The 20,685-nt window shown below is 42.5% G+C and overlaps 1 protein-coding gene across 1 annotated transcript in view; it reads left to right on the top strand.

The window, feature by feature from the left end:
* RAB32 (RAB32, member RAS oncogene family) overlaps window positions 1–20,685 on the top strand; it is a 46,751-nt gene that overhangs the window by 18,803 nt on the left and 7,263 nt on the right. The window contains exon 2 of the mRNA XM_054023313.1: window positions 18,323–18,600. Within this exon, the coding sequence (XP_053879288.1) occupies window positions 18,323–18,600 (278 nt within the window). The remainder of the gene's footprint in view (window positions 1–18,322; window positions 18,601–20,685) is intronic.

Raw genomic sequence — 20,685 nt, 5'->3', positions numbered from 1 at the left:
GCCTCAGTCTTCAGACAAGGTCAGTTCCCAGACTGCTGCAGTGGGCAGCACAGTATAGGGAAGAGGTGACCTGCCCTCAGTGGTGAAAGAACAGGTTAAGGACTTTTTTAGAAAAGCTGGACATGCACAAGTCCATGGGGCCAGAGGCAATGCATCTGACAGTGCTGAGGGAATTGGCTGATGTGATGGCTAGTGGCTCTGCAGTCACATCAGCCATTATCTTTGAAAACTCGTGGCAATCGGGGAAGGTCCCAGACGATTGGAAAAAGGCAAATACAGTGCTCATCTCTTAAAGGGAAGAAGGAGAACCCAGGGAACTACAAACTGGTCAGCCTCACCTCAGTCCCTGGAAAAATTGTGGAGCAGGTCATCGAGGAATCCATTTTGAAGCACTTGGAGAGGAAGGTGATCAGGAACAGTCAACATGGATTCACCACGGGGAAGTCATGCCTGACCAACCTGATTGCCTTCTCTGATAACTGGCTCTGTGGATATGGGAAAAGCGGTAGACATGATATACCTTGACTTTAGCAAAGCTTTTGATACAGTCTCCCACAGTATTCTTTTCAACAAGTTAAAGTAGTATGGATTGGCTGAATGGACTGTAAGGTGGATAGAAAGCTGGCTAGATTGTTGGGCTCAACAGGTAGTGATTAAGGGCTCAATTTCTAGTTGACAGCCGGTATCCAGTGGAATGCCCCAGGGGTCAGTCCTGGGGCCAGTTTTGTTCAGTGTCTTCATTAATGATCTGGATGATGGGATGGATTGCACCATCAGCAAGTTCGCAGATGACACTAAGCTGGGGGGAAAGGTAGATATGCTGGGGGATAGGGTCCAGCATGACCTAGACAAATTGGAGGATTGGGCCAAAAGAAATCTGAGGTTCAACAAGGACAAGTGTGGAGTCCTGCACTTAAGACAGAAGTATCCCATGTACTGCTACAGGCTGGGGACTGACTGACTAAGCAGCAGTTCTGCAGAAAAGGACCTGGGAATTAGTGGACGAGAAGCTGGATATGAGTGCTCTTCTTGCTAAGAAGGCTAACGGCATATTGGGCTGCATTAATAGGAGCATTGCCAGCAGATTGAAGGAAGTGATTATTCCCCTCTATTCGGAACTGGTGAGGCCACATCTGAAGCATTGTGTCCAGTTTTGGGCCACCCACTACAGAAAGGATGTGGGCAAATTGGAAAGAGTCCAGCAGGAGGGGGCAACAAATTATTGGGGGGGTTGTGGCACATGACTTATGAAGTGAGGCTGAGGGAACTGGGCTTATTTTGTCTGCAGAAGAGAAGAGGGAGAGGATTTGATAGCAGCCTTCAACTACCTGAAGGCAGGTTCCAAAGAGGATGGAACTAGGCTGTTCTCAGTGGTGGCAGATGACAGAATAAGGAGCGATGGTCTCAAGTTGCAGTGGAGGATGACTAGGTTGGATATTAGGAAACTATTTCCCTCGGAGGGTGGTGAAGCACTGGAATGGGTTACCTAGGGAGGTGGTGGAATCTCCATTCTTAGAGGTTTTTAAGGCCAGGCTCGAGACAGCACTGGCTGGGATTTAGTTGGAGTTGGTCCTGCTTTGGGCAGGAGGCTGGACTAGATGACTTCCTGAGGTCTTTCTTCCAACCCTAATAGTCTATTATGATATTCTTCCTGTGTGTTTAACCCCTCAACTTGTCTGTCTGGGCTGCTTTCTCAACCCTAAGAATGCCACATCCTAAACATGCTTTGAGCAATGGCAGCGAGTAAGAGGAAACTTCAAGCTACTCAACAGGCTAGATGACTTTCCAAGAATAAACATCACTCTCCTGTCTTGGAAGGCTTTTAGTATTCTTGAAGGCAGCGAAACTACTAAGCTATCAGGCAGTTCAGCACAAAGAATGTTAATGCTCATACGTGGACTTTCCAGAAATGATTAAAACATCCTTAAGAATAAGGATGGAAAGACATTTCTTAATGAATCACCCAGTAGTAACAGACTACTAACTTTTTTCCTCAGTAGCAACTACTTTAAATTCAGAGGGAATTTAAAGACTACAATTGGTTCTCAAGCATGTCCTTTAAATATTGATGGTGGCTCTGACTAACCCAATTCTTGTTAAATGGCTTCATTCTAATACAATAAGAGACCTCTGGGTGTTAAACTGAACAGCTGGACAGGTTCAAAATGAGTCCCTGATCTACTGCTAACTTGCAGTCATAATGGTTTTTGTCTGAAATTCTTTTAACCCATTAATACTTCCATAAGTCTGGTATAGTTAAAACTTAACTATGTTCCACTTTATTTCCCATAAAAAAGACTTAGCGGAAGGCTAGGCGATGGATATGCCACTTTCTGCCTTGTCTTCACTTGCACCAAAACTGAGTCTGAGCTGCACATGAGCATAATTAAAGTTTGAGCCCCTTTTATCTTCCAAGGCATCTTGGAGCATTCGGTTCCCCTCGTGCCCTTTTGTGGCCTGTAGTAGTTCATAATTCAGCTGCTTTAACCTGTTCTTGGTAAATGCCTTTAATTACTAGTGAGTAAAACTGAGTACCTTGGCAAAGAAGATTTGCTACTCCCAGTGCACCCTTGGTTAGTCATCACCATCAAGCGCCTAGGTGTTTGTGAACAAGAGCAAGTGGCCGCATCTTTCAAATTTCATATGAGAATCTGTCTGCATGAGATAGGAGTTTACTCTTGATGCAGCTAAAGCTACTGCACTCAGTTGTGTGGCTTCTCAACTTCAGCAGTAAGATTGAAGGAACTGGAAAAAGTATGGTGCCAATCTGTTCGAACCACATGCCATGACTGACTTTGCTATGTATGTATCACTCGATTCTTGATCCTGTCACTCACTTCTCTGACATCTTAGCAACACTAAAATTCAGGTCTCTAAATACTACTGCCCAAGCAAAGACCTATAGCATTATTCCTCTTTTCACTATCTCTGTACCTCTAAGCCTTGCTTGTTTTAGTTCAGTTTTCAGATCTCTCATCCCTTATTTCTTCATTATGTTGAAAGCCTGAATTCAATCTTTCTGGAACTTTCTTCACCCACCTTCTTGCTGCTGTTCACTATAAATCTTAATGTGACTCTTCTTCCCAAAATGATCTACTGCAGTGCATTGACATCTTCCTTCATTTCTTCCTTACAACATTTGCCTACTTTGGAGACTTCCAGCTGTTAGTTATCAGCTTCCTTTATAAGCCTTCTGGAACATATGCCGCAACTGGCTACCTTCCTCCTGGCTTTAGAACAGCTCCTGGCTGCATGCATCTAGGGATTCCGGGGTGTCTTCCTCCGCCTCAGCACCCTCGCTCCTGCTTTGCCGCTGCTCCTCCTCCTGCCTTGTTGCACTGGGCTCAGAAGTGTCCATGGAGGTGGAGTCGTGCCCCTTTCTCCCCCCCCTCCAACTCCCCCAGTATCATGTCTAGCTCTTTGTAGAAATGGCAGGTCGTAGGGCAGCACCGGAGCAGCAGTTTGCCTCGCAGGCTTTGTGATAGGTGTTCCGCAGATCCTTCACTCTAATCCTGCACTGCAGTGCATCCTGGTAATGGCCAGTTTCCATCATGTCCCTTGATATCTGCCCAAAGGTATCATAATTCCTATGGCTGGAGCGCAGCTGGGACTGGATAGCTTCCTCCCCCCAAATGCTGAGGTCCAGCACCTCGCCATTGCTCCATACTGAGGCTCACCTGGTGCGTGGAGGCATGGTCACCTGGAAAGATTCACTGATAGCACTCCACGCCTGGCTGAGCAAACACTAAGGGATTTTTCAAAATTCCCAGGCTAGAACAGATTGTGGGACACTTCTGGAGGCCGATCAGAGTGCATTAACAGACAAGTGTCCACACTGGCACTATGGCGCTCCAGCGAGGGCGCAGAAAACCTTGTTCCACTTGCTGAGGTGGAGTACCAGGAGCGTTCTACGTGCCTTGCCAGCGTGGACGGGTAGTGAGCTAGTGCACCTGGGCTCCCTTATTGTGCTGTAACTCGCAAGTGTAGCCAAGGCCTGAATTGCCACAGTACATTCTACAGTACGGTTACCATTTTTAAAAAAGAGGACACTCCACAGGCCCTGGCTCTGCCCCTTTCCCACTCCTAGCTCCGGCCATTCCCCGCCCCTTCCCCAAAGTCCCCACCCTAACTCCGCCCCCTCACCTGAGTGCCCCGCATCTTCCCCCTCCCAGCCACGCGAAAAGGGCTGCCCGAGCGCTACCGGCTTCACGGTTTGCCGGGCAGCCCCCAGACTCTGCGCCCCCGGCCGGTGCTTCCCCAGCGCAGCTGGAGCCCGGGAGGGGAAGCGCCCAGCTGGGGGCGCAGGGTCTGGAGGCTGCCCGGCAAACCGTGAAGCTGGTAGCGCTCAGGCTTCGGGCAGCCCCCATGCCTCCGGACCCTGCGCCCCCAGCCGGGCACTTCCCCTCCCGTGGCTGCTGTGCTTCTCCCCTGACTCTTCGGCTCTGTTTAAGAGCCGAGCTGCCCGAGTGCTACCAGCTTCAGGCAGCTCCCTTGCCTCCGGACCCTGTGCTGCCAGAGGAGCTGGAGCCCGGGAGGGGAAGTGCCCGGCCGGTATTTTTCCTGGACATGTTCGGCTTTTTGGCAATTCCCCCTGGACGGGGGTTTGATTACAAAAAAGCCGGACATGTCCGTGGAAAAACCGGACGTATGGTAACCCTACTCTACAGTACTGTTTTCTGGCCATATCTGTTGTGTTGTGACTAATGGAGCAAGCCAGAAATGATGCACCTGAATGGTACATGGAAGGAAAAGAGATAGGGGGAATGTGTACCCCATAATCCTTAAAAGAGCTTGGAGTAGAACTAGATATTCACTTATCTTGCAGAAAGCGCTTGCTGTGAATATGGTCCATGTGATGCATGTATGTCTGGCCAAAAGAAGATATTGTTCAAGGTTTAATTAATGTTTCTACTTGGTCTGAAGCAGACAGCAACAGAGTTGCACATCTTTTAACATACCTATTCATTGGGGGCTCAAGTGAACAATGCAAAGTCTATTGGACTACTTGAATCTATTGGTCTCTAGCTTGCAAATAGGAAGTTAACTGTTTATTTAATAAAAATAAAAAAAAGCTTCAGAACTTGCCACATCAAAAGACTGTCAGTCATGAACAGTAGAATCCTGTTCCAAAATTTGATTAGTAAACTCATGTTTGCAAGTAGCTTGTGGTCTAAATTATCTGATGACTTTGATTTAACAAACAGAACAAAAAAACAAGTTTACCATATCTGTCTAAACTTCTCTGAACATCATATATTCTAATTTGATAGAAGCCAGACAGGTACATAGCTGTGTTGGGTTTTTTTTAAGAGCAGTGGCTCCAAAACTGGGGTTTATGAACCCCGGGGATTTGTGAAATGTTACAGGGAGATTCCCAAGGAAAAAATTCCCTAATGGCAGATGTCCCTAGGGATCCTGGGCAGCACAGGGCCAGCAACACGGTGCCCCTGGACTTCCAAGAGCTAAGCAGATCAAAGGAAGCATATCTATCACACTGAGATTTAAACTTCAAGGCTCATTATAAGAAATGGAAAGAGTGGTGGATATTTTTTGCTATTTTTAAAATTAAATAGGCAGCTAGTATTTTTAAAATTATTATGACCAAGTTTAAGCTTTGTAATGTGCATTGTTTTCCTGGACTGCTCAAGACCTGAATACTTGTGTAGGAGAAACTCTTGGAGTTGGCTTCTTAAATACCTTCATGCTGTTTCAGATCTGATACTCCTTGATGAAACATAGGAGCCTTGTCTTATAACAGACTTATTCAAAGTGATCCAAGTTATGAAAGTGAGATCTTGGAAGAGTTTCTGTTTTCATAATAAAAATACTGTAATGATAAAAATTAATAGTGTGTAATAAGCGTGTCATAAAAACAAATTTTATATTTCCAAGATCACTGCTTTTATAGCTTATACTTGGGTAAAGGAGAAAATCCCTGGAAATATTCATTTTTAGGAGGTAGTTTGTGAGACTTGACATTTTAGCGAAAGGGGTTCATAGGTTGTTAAAGTTTGGGAACCACTGCTCTAGAGAGCATAGGGTGGAAATTGAATTTTGTTTACCTTGAATTATTTATTAAAAAAGTATCTGAAGGGCTAATGCACACAGCATTAGCTTTTTCTAAAGCTATGTACCTGTCTGCCCTCTAAACTTCTCTGAACATCATGTATTCTAATATGATATTCAGAGAAGTTTAGACCGATATGGTAAACTTGTTTTTTGTTCTTTGTGAATCAGATAATTTACACCACAAGCTATTCGCAAACACGAGTTTCCTGTTCCAAAATTTGATTAGTATTAACTGTTTGACTGACAGTCTTTTGATGTGCCAGGTTCTGAAGCAATGTACTGGTCTGTCTTTCTGCTCAACTTGGGTCCATGAAAGTGTCAAAACTAAAAATTATTTCAAACCCGTAGAAGCGTGGTACTTTGCTTCAACCTTGTAAACACTATTTACAGCTTCATTGATGCTATAGCTTCATTTTTAAAGCTTTAAAACTAGAATTTTTGTTCAAAAACACTTTCAAAAAGTCTGTGGGATAAATCATCCCAGACATACCCACATAGTTTGCCAGATCCTGAGTTATATCTAAACCAACTCGCGTATAACTCATGACAAACCTATGAGTGGGTTACCTGAGGTAAGCCTATGGATAAAAGCAGCCTAACAGCACCTAGTCTTCAGGAATACAACTAGACTAAACTAAGCAGGGCAATTAAAACACGAGTAAATCTGGAACAGACTTGTTCTCAAGGAGACCAGTTCCGAGAATTGGATTCCCATGGACAAATAGGCCTCAGAATGATCTGAAATTCAACTTTAGATATAACTATCAATATCTGATATTATTAATGACACGCTGCCTGACAAGCTTCCCATCTCTCAAACTCAATTCAGGATTTAAATATACAGCTGTATAAACAAACCTTCAAATAAGTTGCCATCTAACCCACCACTATAGAACTCTGACTAGTAAAACGAGATGCCATAGTTTTGAAGGGTCAGTCTTACTGTACAGCCACTTGGAATGCTCTACCACTAGAGAGAGCATAGGGTGGAAATTGGATTTAGTTTACCTTGAAGGTGTGTAGTGGGGTTTTTAATTTTAAATTTTTTTAAACTAACTGAAAGGGTAATGCAGAAGGTTTGTTTTAATCAATATACACTGGAACAGAACTGGATCCCACTGTCAGTTCGTCACCTAGGGCTACCTCATTTGTACAAAAGTACAAGAGAAGCACATCAAAAATCCTTTGGTATTTGGCTATCCCCAAAAGACTTCTCACAGCCATTGGGATGGTAGTGAAAATGTAAGAAATTGGGTTAACGTCTCTGCCCAATAGTATAGCTCCTCACTTGTATTTATGCAATTTCTTTGTGAAGACTGTCTAAAAGTTCATTTGAGCTGAATTAATTTACCAGAGTTACCTTTCACAACCCTCTAGTCATGTAGGGGTGGTGTGGTGGATTATTACTGATCTGCAGCTTATTAAACTGATTGTAATCTGATCACCCTTAGTTAGGACAGCATTGTTGTCTTGGCTCCATAGTGCACTAAACAGCTATACAGTGGGGACTCCATTCGGTGGTGGGGCATTTCTTGAAATGAGTTTATACCACATGTTTTCTCACCAATCCCTTTTCTTTCCCATGGCATCAGGAAGGGAGAAACAGCCTGAAAAGAAGCTTTATTCCGAACCTCTTTTGGGAAAACCACAGGAAGTACTTTAATGTGGATCTCTGCTCTGCCTCACCACGTATCCTAATCCCCTACCACAACCCAGTTTTGAACGCTTTTTTCTCTCCAGTACAAAAGTTTCAAACTGGCCTACACTCACATGTTACAACATGCAAACTTGCATCATTCTCCAGAAGATGCTGAGCCTTAACTGACCATATGCCCACATGCATGCTGATGGGGTTTATGGAAGGGGTGATTGTGTTGGGAGGCAAGAGTAGCTTATGGCAGAGAACAATTGAAGTTAACGACCATTCTTGGATTGTGCCAGAGGGGGAGTAATGCAGTATGGTCTTGTTGCTGGAATTTCACAACATGACTAACTGGCAGGGCCAGCTCCAGCATTTCTGCCACCCCAAGCGCAAAAAAAAGCCGCAATCAGCGGCGGCAGTTCAGCGGCAGGTCCTTCGCTCCTAGAGGGAGTGAGGGACCTGCTGCCCCCAAATTGCCGCAGGTGCTGCCCCTCTCCATTGGCCACCCCAAGCACCTGCTTGTTAAGCTGGTGCCCGGAGCTGGCTCTGATAACTGGGTAAACAAAATAGTTTATGGAAAACTGTCTGCGGATGGTAGATGACTCATGGTCAGTTAAGGTTGTACATTGGAGGCTAGTGAGTAGACTGGTCTAGGTGAGTCTAAGGTGAGAAGTGATGTGGAGCTGGGGAGGAACTTAGCTGGCTCTTCCTACATACTAAAGAACTATTAGAGGCACTTGGATTTGCTCAATCTCAGCATGAGGAACCATAATCTGTTAAACATTTGGGGGAGATTATTACAATATTGAAGATCAGGTTTATAGAGGGAAGGTAGCTGTAACTGGTGCCCTCCATAAAACACATTTGTGCAGGGAAGGGGGAAAGGAGGTAAAATTGTCTCAAACTATGTTGGCACTAAACAGTGCATCAAGAAAGTGGTACATCTCAGCACTGGCTTCAAAACTGGTTCATATTTTCTGATTTCAGTGTTATAATTTGCATGTTTTAAGAACAATACCTTGTCAGCAAATCAGTGTCAGTTTTCAAATAAAACATCACTTCAGACTGAATAGGAGATAGAAAATACTTATAGTGCAACAAGAATCAAATGGTGGCTCTTTAGTTTGTCAGCTTTAAAACTCTATCCATATAAACTAACATGTAATTCTGGCTGTCATATGTACAGTACTGTATTGTAGTGGCTATAATGAATACTGGTAACTAAAGGAGAGTCTGTCAATCTGATCATGTCTCTAATCTCTTTACTGTTGCATAAATACTTTCCAGAAACTTTTTGTTTAAGTAATTTTACAAATCCAGTCTTGCAACTTGAATTGTTACTAATTCATGGGGCAACCATGGGAAATGATTCTGAGAATAGGACTTTAAGGCAACCGTAACCTGGAGCCTAACACTACTCTCAACTTAATCCCAGTAACCCTGGTTTGGTGCACAGGTGAATTAGAAGTAACGGGCTTTTTTCCACTTCTGCCCCCTATTCTTATTTATAACCAGCTTGCTTACACCCAGCTGCTGGGCTTAATGTTCTTAAGTGCGTTCTTTGCCTTTTTTCCTGTAAACCAGCCTCTAGCTGTTAAATTTAGCCTCTGGAGGAATGGTTTTAAGGCGCTTCAATTTGTCACAGGCATGCTCTGCCTGTGCTTAGCCTGATCGCCCAGAATTTATTTTAATAGGGCTTCCTTTCTTGCTGTCTGTCAGTTACCAAAGGGTGCATCTACAGTGCAAATGAAGGTGTGATTGTAGGGAGATAGGCATACTCAGGCTAGTTTTAATCTGGCTAGTGCAGGTAATAGAGGTAGATATGGCAGTACTGGCTAGCCACCTCAGTATGTCTCCAGCTTCCCTGGCAGGCTTGTACTGATGCAGCTAGATTGTGTTACCACATGTCTGCTACTATTGTCAATTCTAGCTAGATTAAAACTAGCATAGATATGCCTAAACATGCTACAATCACATATTCTACTTGCCACGTAGATGTAGCCAGTGACCTGAGGGGGGCTGTTGCGTAATTGTGGAAGAAAGCTCTTTTGACTTCTACCAGCCAGGAAAGAAGAACTTCATTAGAGTAAAGGAAACGCACTATTCTCCCTCAAGATACTTTCTCTGCTTCACTTCAGAACCTCTGCTTAATGTGTTCCTGAAGCACCTGCTGCTGTAGTTAAAGAGAAGAAATCATTCTTGCAGCTGTGCTGAGCAATGCTCCATAAAGAATAAATGAGGCCTGATACAATCAAACCAAAAAATTCCTGTTCCCAAAAAGTGTCCTATAATCTCTGCACTTCCTGTCAGATGCAGATGTCTAACAGCAGTACTCGTAAATAAACTTCATAAAACTCAGAACACTTTTTTTTATCACTAGCCTTCAACAAGCATCAGATTTGATTGGTGTGGTGCGGGGGGAGAAGGGGATGGTGGATTTCTAAACTCTGCTCACAATAGATTGTGCAGATGTTTGCAATCTGGTACATGTTCTCTGGGCTCAGCATCCTTGTAGGGAAGCATGTGACTTGATCCATGGGCTGTACTTGGCTCATTGTCCTTAGCTTTCTCCTGGACATGTCTCTGCTGTGCAGAAAAACCCAACGCAGCAGCAAGTCTGAGCCTGGGTCAGTTTTCTTTGGCACATGCTGCGGGACTAAAACTAGCAGTGTAGGCATTACCAATCGTGCTGGAGCCTGGCAGTGAGGGAGGGTCTCAAAGCCTAGGAACACCTACATTGCTATTTTTACCCCCACTGTGCGAGCCTGAGACTGTTAACTCCAGCTCTGAGACTCTCTGCCGCAGTGGTTTTTTTGTTTGTTTGTTTGTTTTTTTCAGTGTGGACACATCCTTAGAGGCTTTACATGATCCAATGGGCTTCTTGAACTGGCTTCCCCTTGGGAAGATGCTTTGTTAGGCTCTTTGGTCTTGATTCCTTCTTGTTGTGGAGGTGGCAGTACTCTGTCAAGTCCACTCCCTAGTGATGCTTAGATTAGTTGTTGCTCACATTGTACTGTACTGATCTTCAAAATATGATCCTCCTTTCTTACCTGCATTGAGCAGTAACAATGTTGGGCATCTGAGTTAGCACTCACGGAGACAATGCTTAACATGCAGTGCATGACACCTCTCAAAGCTATTGTTTCAAGTTCTGCAACTAGACAGATGTCATTGCAACAGTTAACTTGCTTCACATTTCCAAGACTCTTGGGGTATGTTACATTGCAATTCGATACCTACAGCTGTCCCCTGTCAGCTGGCTCTGGCTGCAGGGCTGTTTAATTGCAGTGTAGACATTCTGGCTCAGGCTGCTAGGACCCTCCTTTTTTTCAATATGCACCATCCAGTTTGTGCAACAAATGAAGTGCCCTGCAGAAATTATAGTGGGATCATGTAATTAGTGTCATAATCAAGGAATAAAGGATCCTTGTTGCATAGTGGTAAAAATCTGTATTTTTTTTCTTTTTTTAAAACCCTCCATGGCCTCTTGGTTATGAAGATAAGTCATGGCACTGTCACTTTCTAAGAAGTTTTCAGTATGCAAACAGCCTGCAATAGATCTGAGATGTCTGAACAGCTTCACTTATCTCAATGAGGAGCTAACTGAAACCTAAAGAATAAGGTGATGCATGGTATCTATTTGCATACCTGGATTTTTCCTGTCAGGGTTGGGGCTCCTTTGTTCTAGGCACTATGCAAACATAGTAAAGTACAGCCCCTATCCAATTGGTTATAATCTAAGTTAAAGTCTGATCTAAATGGGTTTTTTGGTATCAGTAGAACTTCAATTGAAGCTGTATCTTTATAGTTGGGAGTTATACTTGGCATAACCCCTAATTTTGATGCAGTTGTGATATAAATGTTCTCACAGTATAGTTTCATCCCCTTCCTGTATGAGAATAAGCTATACTGTGTAAGATTGTTTACACCAGTCTATCAACAGGATGGTTGTACTGCTGTAACTAAAATTCTGTGGCTTATAGCAGTACATCCCTTCCAAGATGCCATAGATGGGTTGAGACAATAGGGAGCAGCGATAGTGCACTTCCCCTGATTCTCCCTCTAATGTGCATTTACATAGGTGAGCTTTATGCATAATTAGATTTCAGATCACATTATTTCTTTAAAAGATGCAGATAAGTGAAATAAATCAAATTTCTGCTGGCTTCTATTTTAAATCCTATAACTCTGGCATAAACTTTTTAGCTAACCCTTTAACCCACAATCGCAAACTGTGAAGAATTCATTATTAAATTCTGATCTTTGGTTGTTCTAATGATTTAAATATAAATAAGTTTGCATTGCTCATTTTCATAACACACACACACACACACACGTTTAGCCTTTCACCAGAGGGACTTTGTGCACTTATTTTCAATGGGGGATGGTGTCTTGAATTTCACAAACTTATGAAATTCAAGGAATAGTCTTTTAGTCTCCTGCTTCACAGCACCTACAGCATTAAAGCTCTACCCAACAGTCTAGATCAAGAGGTACATAGATATACTAAGTTAGTCAAACTTGTTCTGTATTCCCATAGAATGTAGTGCTGTGAACTGTAACAGCAAAGCAGCTTATCTAGGATTTATCAAGCTTGCTCTGACTACAAGTTGTTGAAGTGCAACTTGGTCTGCCAACATTCTCTGTGAAATATTTCTGGACCAACTATACATTACTGCATAGTGATTCTTTCTAGTTTGCTGCTTAAAAGCTAATGACCACCTACTACAGATGCCATGTTTTTTTAACCCAATAGTTAGATACCAGAATGAGATTTATCCACTACGAAAGTCAGCATCTACTAACTTACCCTTAGCAAAACATGTTGGTACCTTGTATACGTCAGTTAAGGTGACAGTTGACAGTCAAACTACTAGTTTAAACAATTTTTTCCATTCTATATGGAACATTTCTCTTTACAGATATTGGCTATTTTCTGTATATTACTTCAAAGTCTTATTTCAAATGCCTCACATTTTAATGTGTTAGCAAAACAAAGCTTAGCAAGTACATATCTTAGGCTTATACAGCCAGACATTGCCTATAACAAAGGGTTGCATTAATTTAAAAAAAAATGGGTGTTATGTAGAATAGTGTAAGCTAGTGGAGAACCTTGCTTCTACTTAACCTATTATCACAATAAGATTCTCAATGCATTTTCTGTTTCAAGTTTGTCATCTAACGTGGTGAGATGGCCCTAACCCAGTATTCTCAGACACTGTAATAAGTAAGAAATGTAGCACTTATCTAGCATTGTCAGGTTACAATACCCTGGCAATGTCAAATCTTGCTGAAACAAATCACTTGGGACTTGTAAAAAAAATATAAATATATTTGTATTGATTTAAGAGGCTAAGTCTTCCTAGGCAAAGGTATTTTAATGCAGAACTGAAATATGAACCTACAGAAATGTATTGTATTCACTCTTTCCTAGGCGTGTTGCATACTCACCCTAACATCTGATAATGAAGCAACAATTTGACTTAAATCAGCCTTGAAGGTGCTGGAACTATCAGACTTGCAAACCAAGTTCAGAAGTGCAGAACTGCTTAGAATTCAGCTTTAGTACATCTTATGGTAGCCTACTAGTGCTAGTAAAAAACTCTTGGTTAACAGATACTGATATGAGAAAAATGGCAGTCTCTTAATATTTCAAGTTTTCTGGCAATAGCAATTTGCAAAATATTGTTCATCAAGCCAAGTAATAGAAGATGATAAAGAACCAACTAGAATGGAAGCTTAATGAGTTCACAAGCTGTTTGCAACATGTACCCTTTTTACTGAAGCACATGGCACCTTTTAAGTGTGCTAGAAAATTCTTTTGAAGGTGAGATTTATTACATAGCTTATTCAGTTTTAGGAGTCATTAGCTTCCTATTCATTTTTAGGAGATACTGGTTAAGTTCTACCAATACCTCCTTTAAATTCTCATTGCTGAGGGGGTCTTGCTCACTTTGCTTTCCTTACTGATTACAAATTAGTGTTGCTACACTTCTGTATTCAGTACAGGAAGGCTAAACACTTCCCTGGTTTACCAGTAACCTCCCCATCTCTCTCCCCACTCAGTCCTCTTCTTGGAAATGCCCTACATCTTGCTTGACTGTCTTGCCTGAGGCTATTTGAGGTTGGGATTATGTGATGACTGTATATTTTGAGATTCCCACTTCCTTCCTTCCATCGTGCTCAAAGATCCTCCTTCTATTTCTGATGTAACATCTGAAGAGGAGCAAGTCAGTAGCTGTGATTCTTAATATAGCAAAAGTATCAAACTGTCCTCCCCTCTTATCGGTTTGCACTGCTCCCAAATAAGGGAATACACCTGTATTGTATTTTTGTACTGCACTGAATTCTGCTGCTCTAATCAACTGTTCATTACAAACACCATCTTCACCAACATCCTAGATGCTGCACCCGTGGAGGTCACCTGATAGTATGACACAACCAAATTGACTCTTAATACAGCAATTCTGGAGATGGAATGTCCAGTGAACAAAGATTTCCCTTAGTGCATGTAATCTGAAGTGGGTCAGACAATAAGCTGTTAGCTTCAAACATAATTAAAAACTTAGGATGTTTGACAAGTCCACTGAGTTTAGACTTATACAATTTTCATTGATTCTGGATAACTTCTGCCCAGAACAGGTTTGAGGGATCAGCATGGGTGAAAACAACCCCCAATGAATTTTGGAATAGAACAAAAACTATTATGCTATTATATGCCAAAGCACATATTCCAAGAAGTCAGTGTTTGACCACGCCCTGGTTAACTGAGAAGGTGTTTGAGCTGGTGGAAAAATGAAAGAGTGGCCTGGAAATGGAAGAACATAGGAGGGGAATACAAGGAACTGAGCAGACAGATTCAAAGTTACATTAGACAAGCAAAGTGAATTACAAGGGCAAAATGTATGGAACTTAAGAATTATAAAGAGTAATAATATAAAATGCACATTCGGTGGTCAGACCTTTTACCAAAAGGTTTTCCCCTCTATCAAACAGAATGATAGCGTGATGGCAGAGTTCTCACTGAGGGTGATAGTGAACACAAGTGGAGAAACTACTGTAACAATCTGTATGTCTCACCACAGCCGGTCATCACACAGGATGAGAAAGTACAGAGCTGGAACAATCAATCCTGTGAGCGGAAATGTTTCATGTTTGAAAATGAAGCCTGGGAAAGCACCAGGGCTAAATGTGCCTGCAGAATTGTTCAGTGATTGGCAAATACAGTACTTACTTTGGAAAACTTGCAAGTCCTACATCGTTGCTAGGAGACTGGCAGAAGAGAATCTTTCTGTCCTTACCAAAGAAGGAGACCTAACAGTTCAGTAACTATTGTACCATCTCGCTGATATAGCACATGAGCAAACTTCTGCTCTATGTAATCTAGGATTGTGTGGGGGCAGGAGGGAAAGAGAAGACTAACCACTACCACAACAAGCTGGTTTCAGTGTGGGCCGAGGGACATGACATAATTGCAAATATCCATCACATGATTTGCAGAATGCAGAGTGTATTCTCACACTGATCATGTGCTTCATTGACTAATCAAAGTGTTTGATACTGTCCTCCATGACTGTCTTTAGACCATATTGATGGTCATGGGGATTCCAGAGCATCTCATTGAACTCCTTGCAAATCTCCACCAACAGACCACAGTACAGACAACAATAGATGCAGCCTGACAGTGAGTGATTTTTTCCCCCCCCTCCCTCCCCCACTGGGTGAGACAAGAATGTATTTTTGTCCCCGATCCTCTCTAATATATGCACAGAATGTATTATGAGAACTCTTGGAAGGTTTGGCAAAGTGGAAGGAGCTGGGATTTCTATTAGTGGACCCCTCAACTCACCTCAGATCTGTTATTGACACAACACTTTCTGCCACAACCCAATGATGCAGTGCAACAATGTCCATGTGTAAAAACCAGGGAGGAATATGAAATCTTCCTGAATGCAATTGAAAACTGCTAATAAACAGAATGTAAGATGACATGATTAACAGACAAGCTGTGGAGGCAGTAAATTATCTGGGATCACTTATCTCCAACCAAGGACCCATTGCAGGGAAATTGAAAAGACTGGAATGGCTCACTCAGCTATGGCCTCACTTAAAGTATTGGAGAGAGGGGGGGGAAAAAGGCATCTTGAAATGTATGAAGGGGCAACTGGTGTGACACTTTTTGGCATATGGATGTGATAGGGTTACCATCCGTCCGGGTTTCCCCAGACATGTCCAGCTTTTTCAGTGTTAAATGGCCGTCCAGGGGGGATTTCTAATCCAAGTAGAAATGTCCGGGATTTCCCCCTTCCCCTTGTGCGGCGCGGCTGATTGGACGCCTGGCCTGATTGAAAGCCGCTCGCAGCCACTAGGGCCTCTAGCAGCCAAAGTCCCTCCCCCTCCCCCGCTTCCTCCTCTCCCACAGAGCAGTGGGGGCTGTGTTTAATTCCACGTGGAGCCTGCATTTCTCCCTCTGCCGGGTGAGCGGGGGGAGCAGGGCAGGCGGGTGTGTGTGTGTGGAGGCTGCAGGGGCGGGGGGGGTGCAGAGGCTGCAGGGTGAGTGGGGAGCAGGGGGCACAGAGGCTGCAGGGTGAGGAGGAGCAGGGCAGGCAAGGGCATAGGGGCTGCGGGGTGAGTGGGGAGCAGGGAAGAACTTAGCAACCCCCAACCAAAATGTTTCTGCTTAAGTTTTTAACTTCCTTAGTGATTTTTAAGGAGAGCAGTCCTCGGTATTTTAGAGATGCAGTAGTGACAACAGCTAGCACAGGGGTAGGCAACCTATAGCACGCCAAGGGCAGCACGCAAGCTGATTTTTCAGTGGCACTCACACTGTCTGGGTCCTGGCCACCGGTCCAGGGGGCTCTGCATTTTAATTTAATTTTAAAATGTTTAAGAAGCTTCATTTAAAAGCTTATTTACTTTACATATAACAATAGTTTAGCTATATATTATAGACTTATAGAAAAAGACCTTCTAAAAAATGTTAAAATTTAATAGTTGCACACGAAACCTTAAATCGGAGTGAATAAATGAAGCCTCGGCACACCACTTCTGAAAGGTTGCCGACCCCTGAGCTAGCATAACTGGCTTTCACTATATGCCCAGATTTTAAGTCTGAATAGATTGTATTCTCCTGTCTCGAACTCTCAAAAAGAGGCTTACATTTTTTATAATTTGGTGTAATTCCTTGTTCAATTCTCTGAAGTAGTTAATTGTTAGAAGGCATTCCAGAGATGAGTTTCAAAAGGCTTAACCTTAAATTAAAAATGGGTTCATTGTAGTAACAAATGCCTCTTGAGTACTTGTTTCCTTCTGGGAAAGGGATGGGTAATGTTTGTTACATACACTTCATCCTCCAAGTCTGATTCCCTAAGAAGAACTGGAGACTTCTACTGTTACTACATGGTATGTCAATTCTCAACATAACTGAACCTCTGACCGTTTCATGGCCTCCTTGAGGGCACCCCTATTAGGTGATGGCCCAAGACCTTTCTCAGAGCAGGATCCCACAGCTTTCTAGGTTGGGGTTTGGGCTGCAATTAACTGAGTAAGTCTCACTCCAGTTCAGCACTTGCAGTCCAGGGCAGTGACAGCCAACTTTCATAAAGCAAAGTATCTATCCAGAACAAAAGCATGAGAGAACATCATCATAAACCACTTATATGGAGGTCTTAACTTGTCAAGCAGTCAATCATTTATCTTTGAAATGGAGACCTTGGCAGGTGTCGCAGTACGTCTGGCCCTTTCTGCAGGTTCTGTCACTCTTGGTCCTAGCGTCATGTCGGGTCTTCGACTGAGCAAGTGTCCCTCTCCACTGTGAGGCTGGTGAATTACAGTTCCTTGACCTGGTTAAAGATGACCAACCTGGTATGTGTAAGTTCCTCCAGGACTGAGGCATCTCCAGACTGGTTTCCAGTCTAAGGATTTGTATTCATTACTCCAGTGACTTTAATTCCTGTTGGAAATTCCTGTAGCTCCTCTGTGGAGCTAGAATAGAACTTCTAGCTCTTACAGATCTATATAGCATTCATAAAGATGATAAAGTATTCTCAAAGATACTATGCATCCCCATAACATCTGTCATGGTATGCACTGTTGAACTAACTGTTAAATTTAAGCACTCTGTAGATCCACTGTGGGCTCTCTGAAATCTGTTGTTCAACTATAGGGTCTAACACTTTAGAAATCATGGAAATGATTTGAAATGTGTTGGTGTAGGTCTAGCAAGCCAGTGACCCTTCAGAGGTCATTGCTTTTGTCCTAGGAATGTCTTATTCTCCAAAGAGGAGTTAAGAAACCACTACCACTGACTATTGACAAATGGTTGATATGAAGCAGTCATCAACTTATAACAGTTGTACCATACTCTGGTATGCATTGCATATCTATGCAATGGTCTTTGTATGCTGATTGAACACAACAAGGGGACTTGTTTTTTCCAGTTTACCTGAATAACAAACTCTAATTTTGTACTTAATCCTAGAGTCAGATGTATCAATCTGACAAACCTGGTTTTAAAAATTGTTTTATCTACCTAGGATAACTTCAGTTTATATTCATAGCTTTTGCTGATTTAAAAACAAATGTAAAGTTGTTGCTCTGTTTGTCTTTCAGGCCAGGAACGTTTTGGTAACATGACAAGAGTGTACTATAAGGAGGCAGTTGGTGCTCTTGTGGTCTTTGATGTCACAAGAGGCTCCACTTTTGAAGCTGTTTCCAAGTGGAAACACGACTTGGACAGTAAAGTGCTACTTCCAAATGGCAGCCCCATTCCTGCAGTTCTCCTTGCAAACAAGTGTGACCAGAAAAAAGACGCCAGCCAGAATCCCTCTCAGATGGACCAGTTCTGCAGAGAAGGTGGCTTTATTGGGTGGTTTGAAACATCTGCCAAGGTGAGCATTCCTGAAAAATAAGGATGGTCTTGTAAAAGTGATGTTAAGCTAGTAACTTGCACTGGCTAATCAGTGATCCTGTAGGCAGGCTCTACTTACCAATATCTCAGCTGATCGTTCCTTTTTGTGGGACTAATTACCTTGTCCTCTTTTGCCCAGTTTCTCTTCCTGATGTGAGTTTGTGCCATACTCTGAGCTGCTCATGTGCCTGTTCATTGTGGAAGGTAGAGTGTGTAAGAACCCAAAATTAAAATCCTTGGGAAGGGAAACTTTTTTAAAACCAGGTCTTCTGAGTCGCTGCTTTAGTTAAACTACTGGTAGTCATGCATCTCTTGTTAAAGAATTATGTACAACTGGTACAGTAGATTTTATTCTGTTTGTTCCTTGACTTATCTGATTCGAATAGCTATTTGTAGCAACAAATTATTATTCTGGATCTGTGTAGCTACATATGGGATGTGATTAAACTGGTAAACTAATTGCACAAAATGGCAAAACTGAATCTGAAGAGTTGGAAGAAAAAGCTTCTCAGTCAGTTCCTAAGGTAAGCAAAGGGTTCTTGCCAAGTCTTTAAATGGTTAATGTTTTATTCTAGTAATGAATTCTAGCCATCCTTTCATGTAATCTGTCTAGCATAGAGGTGTGGTTTTTTGTTTTTTTTTGTGGTGGTTTTTGTTTTCTTTGCATAACAGCCCATCAACATAGCACTTGAGTGCTTTCCACAGTTTTGCCGTAGTGAATTCCCTAAGGGATTCATAGAATCTCCCTTAATCCAGTTTTTCATATTAGGAGTTAACTCACTGAGTCTGAATTCTGAAGACTATTGTCCTACTTGATCCTTTGATTATACTGCACTAAACCACAAGGCCCCTTTGCTCCCCTCCATTTAGTTGCCCACTTCCCTTTCAACTGTCTCTGAGATGAGTCAGCATAGGAAAATAGACATAAATCTGAGATGGCTGTTCCAGGCAGCCAGCATGTGAAAAGAGAAGTGAAAAATAGGGGAAGAGAAGGCCTCTGAGAAGAGACTGGGTAGAGGAGGAAGGGTACACCTTAAGTAAGAGCAGAGAGGGAGAGCTTTGACACTTAAGAGGAGATGATTGCATTAAGCAAACCCAGTGGAAGGAGATGGGAAGAGGCCAGGAAAGAAGTTGCAATAGTTTAGGCAAGATAGTGCATGCCTTGTATAACCTTAACAGACTTTGATAACGCAAGAATGCTGCCTGTCAGTTTGTTGCTACAGGAAACTTGCATTGCTGGTGTAATGATGAATGCCCTGCTTCTTGTCTTAGAATAAACAGAAGCTTTGTAGCTGGAAATTCCATTATGGGTAACTTTGTGTTCTCTAACTTTTTTAAAATCTGTCTGGATATAGTACCTTTCTAATCCGTAAATTGCAGTTGCTACCCAAACTGAGTTGAAGGTTCAGTGTCTCCTACAGCAGTACAGCAACTGCACTTCTTTTGATGCTGTAAGTACAGCACATTAGATTTTTCTTGTCAGAGAAACAGAATCAAAAATTCTCATCTCAGAAAGCAAGTTGAGAACTGACTTGTTCCCAAATACATTTGTATTTAAGGTTCTGAGATGGACTACAGTTAAAACTATTTTAGAAAGCATTTTGAGTGGTCTTTGGCTCTCTTTAATCATAGTTCCTTTGTGCACTCAAAATGGAAAAAAAATAATGGCAAATAATAAAAATCCTTCAGAAGTGGGGATATTTTTTTGATAGCCACATGTACATCTTGAGGGTATCTAGGTCAATCTAGTAAAAGGGGAATTTCATGTTTGTCCCTATCCCCAGGCAGTGCCTATTTATCCTTGTACAATGTTAATCCCACAGCCCCAGAACATAGTTTGCTGTGACCAGTAACAACCAAATGCATCCTGTGCAAGTGTCTGGGCTCATGTTGGTGCACTGACTAGCAAATTACATCCTCATGTTGCTGTGGGAGCCGCTGCAACTTGCCTTCAGGGGAACTGTGCCAGGATAGGATGACTGTAAATGTTGTCAGGGTTCTCCATGGAACATGCTGATTGTACAGATCACACATTGCACTGTCTAGTCTTCTGAATGCCTTGACC

This window comes from Malaclemys terrapin, chromosome 3, assembly GCF_027887155.1.
Source record: "Malaclemys terrapin pileata isolate rMalTer1 chromosome 3, rMalTer1.hap1, whole genome shotgun sequence".
Lineage (NCBI taxonomy): Eukaryota > Metazoa > Chordata > Testudines > Emydidae > Malaclemys > Malaclemys terrapin.
Note: the sequence above shows the minus strand (reverse complement) of the source record. Positions and strands in the feature narration are given on the sequence as shown.